General features: G+C 35.7%; 2 protein-coding genes across 2 annotated transcripts; one reads left to right on the top strand and one right to left on the bottom strand.

Annotated features, from left to right (window-relative positions):
* Window positions 1-210: 210 nt before the first annotated feature.
* LOC111404879 lies at window positions 211-1,163 on the top strand. Its single transcript, XM_023033611.1, has 2 exons — window positions 211-883; window positions 988-1,163. Exons 1-2 carry the CDS (start codon window positions 508-510, stop codon window positions 1,044-1,046), a joined length of 435 nt encoding a protein of 144 aa, XP_022889379.1. The 5' UTR covers window positions 211-507; the 3' UTR covers window positions 1,047-1,163.
* A 709-nt stretch (window positions 1,164-1,872) lies between these two features.
* LOC111403277 lies at window positions 1,873-6,084 on the bottom strand. Its single transcript, XM_023031711.1, has 6 exons — window positions 5,878-6,084; window positions 5,573-5,662; window positions 5,213-5,417; window positions 4,355-4,540; window positions 2,675-2,909; window positions 1,873-2,300 (listed from the first exon to the last, which is right to left on the bottom strand). The coding sequence occupies exons 1-4, from the start codon at window positions 6,007-6,009 to the stop codon at window positions 4,515-4,517; spliced, it is 453 nt and encodes a 150-aa protein (XP_022887479.1). The 5' UTR covers window positions 6,010-6,084; the 3' UTR covers window positions 1,873-2,300; window positions 2,675-2,909; window positions 4,355-4,514.
* Between the last annotated feature and the right edge of the window lie 546 nt (window positions 6,085-6,630).

Raw genomic sequence — 6,630 nt, 5'->3', positions numbered from 1 at the left:
CCCTATTTTCGTCAAAATTAAGGAAAATATTTTCATTAGGAGGAGAAGGATTTTATCTTTCAAGAATTTCACTTTATCTTACTCATCTATTTACTCACTCTCATCTACCTATTGATAAAAATTGACAAGTATAATATTTTCTAAGTGAAAAATTAAATCAATCAAAAATATTTAATTGATAATTTTCATGCAAATCTTTTTATATAAATTTCGTACTTACAATCAAATGCATCCTAATATTTTGAATTTTATTAACATTTGGAAGGTTTCAAATAGACCTTTTCTCACTTCAACGAGTTACCCCTCAAACGACTCAACCTAAAGAAAAAAGATTACGTGACGTGACAACTATACTTTGAATTTGGTCCACTTGCAGACGACTGAAAAGTCCATCTTCCACTGCCTTCGAAATTTGACCACAGTCAAAGCACATTTTCCATCAGGCTCTGAAATATAAATTCCAAAAGTTACAACCTTTCAAACCATAAATTTCAAGCATTTCCCTCAATGGATTTCCATCGCAACCTTAAACAAGAAATGTACGCAAAGAACGTTTTCTCATACGATGAATTTGAAGAAGAACATGAAGAAGATGACGACGTTTTCTACAGTGAACTTAGGAGACAAGTTATGCTATTAACAGCAGAAGATAGTGATGATGAAGAATTACGTGAAAACAGAAGTAGTCCAAACATGAACGAGGCGCGAAAACACGGTTCAATCCCTATGACTTCTTCTGTAAAGCCACCTACCTGTTTTTATAACTGGTCAGGGAATAAGGAGGATTATGCAGCACCTGCATGGATATTGAACTTGTGGAGAACCGGCAATGGAACTGGTGTTTTCATACCTCAAATCGTCCGGAGCAGAAGAAATAAACCGAGTATGTGCTTTTTATTGAATAAGTGAATTTTTTTCACAGTTTACGGATCATTTTTAATTATTTCTGTTATAATTAACTGGCTTGTTCTCTGTCTATGGCTCCAGGAAGGACGAAGAAGAACGAGAAAGGGAGAACATATAGGCAGATAGAGAAGAAGAATTGATTATTTGATATGTGATTATTTCATTAAAACATGTGAAAATATTGTAAATATGTATTGGATTGTTGATCATTACTACTGATGATTAATAAGATAGTTTCGAATGTTCTAATTTGATTATGCAATAAAGAGTTTAGAATGAATTCAATGCACATATTTTTATTAAGTTTTGTTAATTAATTAGCACTGCAACATATTTACAAGGACAATTAAATAACTGACCAGTCCTAGAAAAACTCACAATACAAGTAACACGATGGTTTACTTGTCAATGACGAACTGTACATAATTTGATTATGCACGTCGTAAGTTCAAGCAATCATAGATTCTACCTTATAAATTTACTAAATTTCAATTCAACCTCAATCTTTGAACTTTTCATGTTGCATCTTAACTTGGCAGGGTGGTAGAATCCCATAAGTTTGACACTTTTCTTCTATAAAAAGTGTGAACCCAGTTGCAAACTAATTCTCCCCAAGAAAATCACTTTCATAAACATGTTTCGATATGTTATCTGAGAGAAGAAAACGAGGATTTCAAATTTCATAGGAATTAACTGTACTTAACACCAAGAAAAACTCACAATACAAGTAACACGATGGTTTACTTGTCAATGACGAACTGTACATAATTTGATTATGCATGTCGTAAGTTCAAGCAATCATAGATTCTACCTTATAAATTTACTAAATTTCAATTCAACCTCAATCTTTGAACTTTTCATGTTGCATCTTAACTTGGCAGGGTGGTAGAATCCCATAAGTTTGACACTTTTCTTCTATAAAAAGTGTGAACCCAGTTGCAAACTAATTCTCCCCAAGAAAATCACTTTCATAAACATGTTTCGATATGTTATCTGAGAGAAGAAAACGAGGATTTCAAATTTCATAGGAATTAACTGTACTTAACAGCTATTGATGCTTCTTGTATTCAAACAGCAATTGTTTCTTGTATTTGCTCATCTATTCTATGACTTAATACTAATCTTGAGCGTGCACTTCTATGTTGAAGGCTCTGGTGTAGTTTCTCCGACATCTGTTCAAAGAACGGTGCATCCCACCTATGTATTAATAAAGGGTCTTGCGCCCTGTACCCTTGGAGGCATAACCTGCGATTTACCTCCCTCACGATGTTCCAGGACAGGGGCGGTGGGGGACCCTTAAGGTTGGGGTTCAACCTTTTAATAAAGGGTCTTGCGCGTAACAGAGATAAATAGACTTCACTGCACTTTCCACAACTACAGTCACCAAAACCGACCTGCAGCCGGCAACAATCAGTTATACTTTCAGAATACAAAAGATAAGATACTTAACCAGCTATACTTTTAACTAGGTCAATATTTCATCTAAATCAAAGGATAGATACTCAGATGCTTCATTTTAGGCTCTAATTATGTGTAGGTGGTTGTCCCCACGAGTAACTTTTCCTAAAATGATGTGCAGTCATGAAAAATTAAGGGTTTGGTGAGGTACATCATTTTGATTGAATAAAATAGTTGAACTGTGAAAAGTCATTTGTTTCAAAGAATTTCACTTGGAATTTAAATTCTTTTCCATCACCATTTTCCAATTAACTTTCTTTCTCCTCAAAATCTTGGTGTGGGATGGGGTGCTTAAATAAAACAAACTAACCAAGATCATCCTCATCAACATGGCAGTAGATCCCACCATTTATGCTGTGTTAGAAGCATATGATGCAAGACCAAACACCTGCACAAGTCCTGGCAATCAGCCCACCCAAGAATGTGTCCATCAGTAGAACAGCACCTGAACAGTCATATGCAACAAGTGCTTCAACTCCTGTAGATTGGAACAGCTCCCAGGCATCTTTTGCTGAGTTATTAAAGCTTTTTCCGTAAACTGCAATCTGGAAAGATAAAGCAATAGCGTGTCTCGTTTATTAACAGTTGGTGTAATTAAGTAAAAGACGTAAGAATGAATCGGTAGCTCTAGCAGTTAGCATGTTGGAAGTAACTGCTCTTTCTTTCCCTATTCTACGAGTTAAATATTCTTCCACAAAATATATGAAATTCCACCACCACAGACAACAACAAAAAACTAAATCTTATTACCAATGTTAAGAAGCACCAAAAGATACAATTATATTTGCATCTTTTGTCTTCCATATATAGCAAGCGCCTAACGGAATGTTTTGGACAACAAGAATTTTAATTTTCCTTGAGATATTAATGGTGGATGGTGTCACTTAAGCCTTGTATTTTAACTACAAAAATTTTGCTTAACTAATGTAAGATCTTAGTCATCAACAGGTTCGAATTGAGCATTTAACATAATTAAAATGGAGGACAAGATTCAGCATACTTAGAATATTGATACATTAACAAAATTTAGAACGCAAGCACAAGTCAGCACAATCAGCTTGTGAGTTTTTATGTTGGACCATGCTACTCAACCATAGAGGTTGACATCGGGGATGACATACGACACGCACATGGGGGAGGTCGGATTATTTTATTCATAGGGACCCACCACCTCGGATGTGAGTGCTATGTCATCCATTGTGTCAAGAGCTATGTTCATTTGGCTTAATTCTTTTATCTTTCTTTCTTTTTTCACCATCAGACAGATCAATGCAAAAATACCACTAGAGACAACTTCCCAAAGAAGTTGGGGAAATTAAAATCCTCTAACTTCAAATCCAATCAAGGCTCTCACCAATATACAACATTAAAACTCATTTCACATCCATTTTCATTTCACTTTTTCTTCAGTTTCAATTCTGCATGTTTAACTCGATATTCATCATAAAAAGGCACGAATTATACACTCTGTAGGAGACATATTTCCCAATCAATCACCGTCGAAGCAAGCAAAGTAAAAGAGCATATCTCATATTCCATAAAAAGTCTTAATATTATGGAAGAATGAAGAGGGAGAATGAACACTGTATATATAGAAAAAGTACCTGAACATAAGCAAACTTATTATATCAACGAACTAAAAACTCTACCAGATGAAACAGAAAATCAACATAACAGAGCAAACACTTGTTTCCCCCAATCTTTGACCTCAATCCCCTAATATATATAAAATAAGTATGATCTAGTTATTAACCCTAAGATTTGTTAGTCATACAGAAATCACAAATGTGGACATATATTATTAGTAGAACAATCCAACCAATAGACTTTGTACTGCAAAGAACTGTACCAGTCCAAAACAAACTCACAGACAATACCTGTACATACAAGTAACAACATTTTCTTATGTTGCTGGGTGAATAGTTTACAGAATCAGCATTGCAACTCTTTTTAAAGAAAATGAAATACGATCAATAACTTGCCAACTCACCATAAGAAGCCACCAGAGCACACCATCTTCAAAACTTGAAGCCACAACACCAGCAACCCCAAAGGACCCTAATGTTAATCAAAAGAGCATGACAAGCATAACTATGCATGCTGCTCTTATGATCTCAGGAATATCCCATATACCATCTTCACTGCTTTTTCTAGCACCAGCGTGGTGAACGGAAGTCTATAGAATAAGAAAAGGTCAAATAACCAATGCACAAAATATATGTGTGTGTGTGCATGGAGGAAGAAAGAAAGAGAGGAAGACAGAGTAGCATGATGTCATGAGAAAAAATATCCAATAAAGAATATACAGAAGCATGTCATGGGAATTACATGGGGAAACGTGACTGTAATAGAAAATCAAAATCTAGAATGAGTAAGTAACCAAAATATATCTTGAAAGTTGGATATTTTTTTCCCAATATATCCTTAACATATATTTATGATCTCCACACTCCATTCCCATGTGAAAACAACTATTTTCCCAAAATTATCAATTTCTTCTACAATCTTAAGGGGCTGGAAATTTTTAAATCTCTTGCATCCGTCGTATCCCCTTTCATTCTATAGCCAATCAAAATGCAATTCTAATTGAAATTTTCCTAGTCAAATAACGAAGTAGAGAAAACCTGGGATGCAAGCATAAAATATAGTCCAACAATCTGTGCAGAAATCTATATGTAAGGCATTTATTTAAGCATGTATAGTACTACAACTTAATTGAACTACAGAGTGTTGCTCCACATGAAGACCTCAATTCAAACATTCTAAAATGTGGCACAACGATAACCCTAAAACTCAACTCAAAACATGCACCAAAATGTCAAAACGCGGAGAGGTCACTGTGGTTTACCTGTCAATGACTGATATGACATACAAGAACTGAAATGCAGCAGCAATGCCAAATGCAGCACCCCAGAATAACTGTTCACCCCCAAAACATAGCACGCCTTATTACAGCAAGATATGTAGCCAACAGGTGCATCGAGAATTCCATCGCTTGATTTGCATGTGAACCAAACCATAATAACCAAGTCCACCCTAGAAGAGTCCCAACTCTGCCAGCGACAGCATACAAAGGCCAAAAATCTTCAGTTAGACCCACTTTGTACATGCCAATATTTAGCCTAACTTTCCTAAACCTTTTGAGTCCAAAATACCCAAGAGTAAAACCTATCAAAATCAAATGTGCCAGAAATATCAACATCCATACCACGTCATGCCAGTTACGTGAACCCATTGTTGTTAGTGCCTGAGTGAATGGGCGACTACCATCTGTACTTCCATGGCTCTCTACAACGTTCTGCAATCAATTCACAGCATAATATATGTGAAAAGCAAAAGTTTTGCTCATCTAATTCAACATAATCATCTACTATTCGTTTATGCATGTTATAAGTTCAAGCAATCACAGATTCTACCTTATAAATTTACTAAATTTCAAATTAAACCTCAATATTTGACTTTTAATGTTGCATCTTAACTTGGCAGAATTGTAGAACCACATAAGTCTCAGACCTTTTTTGCTATAAACTGCAACTCCCAAAAAATGAACTTCGTAAGCATTTCTCGAAGTCTCCTCAATCCTTCCTCCCTTAGGCACAAAAAAGTAATACTGGGATCCAATTGAAGAGATGCAAGCAATTGCATCTAAATTCTTTTCAAAAAAAAAATATTTAAGTTCCTAGTTTTGTATATTTATTTATTTATGCCAAAAACAGAGTGTTGACACACAAAAAGTTCAGTACAAGTCGAATAGCCCAAGGAATGAAGCCCAATTGGAAGATTTCCAAAATCAAATAACCCAAAGAACGACCTAATCAGGCAATGCAGGATAAAGGTCCAAATAGGGAAGCCCATGAACGCGGTAACACCATCGTCCAAGGTTGCAAGTCGCCCAAGATTTGAGCGAATGAATTGCCATGCAATCGCCCAGAGCTGTGACCCTGCTCTCGCCCAAACATTCGAGTCGTCCAGCATCTTAACAAACATTCTTTATGGTTACCCAAAAGTGCAGTTAAAGAAGCAATTATTGGATAGTCCTATCACGTTCCACGATTCAAGGAATTCAATTGAAGATGGTTGAACGACAAAAAGTAATGGCAGTAGTTAGAGAAGGCAGTTCCATAACAAGTTGGCCACTACAAAGAAAGTGGTCAGTTATAGAGCGATCAAGCAGTTTTTAAACAATTGATTACGAAAAAATCATTCAGGAAGTATAAAAGGAAGAAAAGACATAGAGCAAAGGACCCCGAATCAAACACTCTCAAA

This window comes from Olea europaea, chromosome 11 (genome assembly GCF_002742605.1).
Source record: "Olea europaea var. sylvestris chromosome 11, O_europaea_v1, whole genome shotgun sequence".
NCBI lineage: Eukaryota > Viridiplantae > Streptophyta > Magnoliopsida > Lamiales > Oleaceae > Olea > Olea europaea.
Note: the sequence above shows the minus strand (reverse complement) of the source record. Positions and strands in the feature narration are given on the sequence as shown.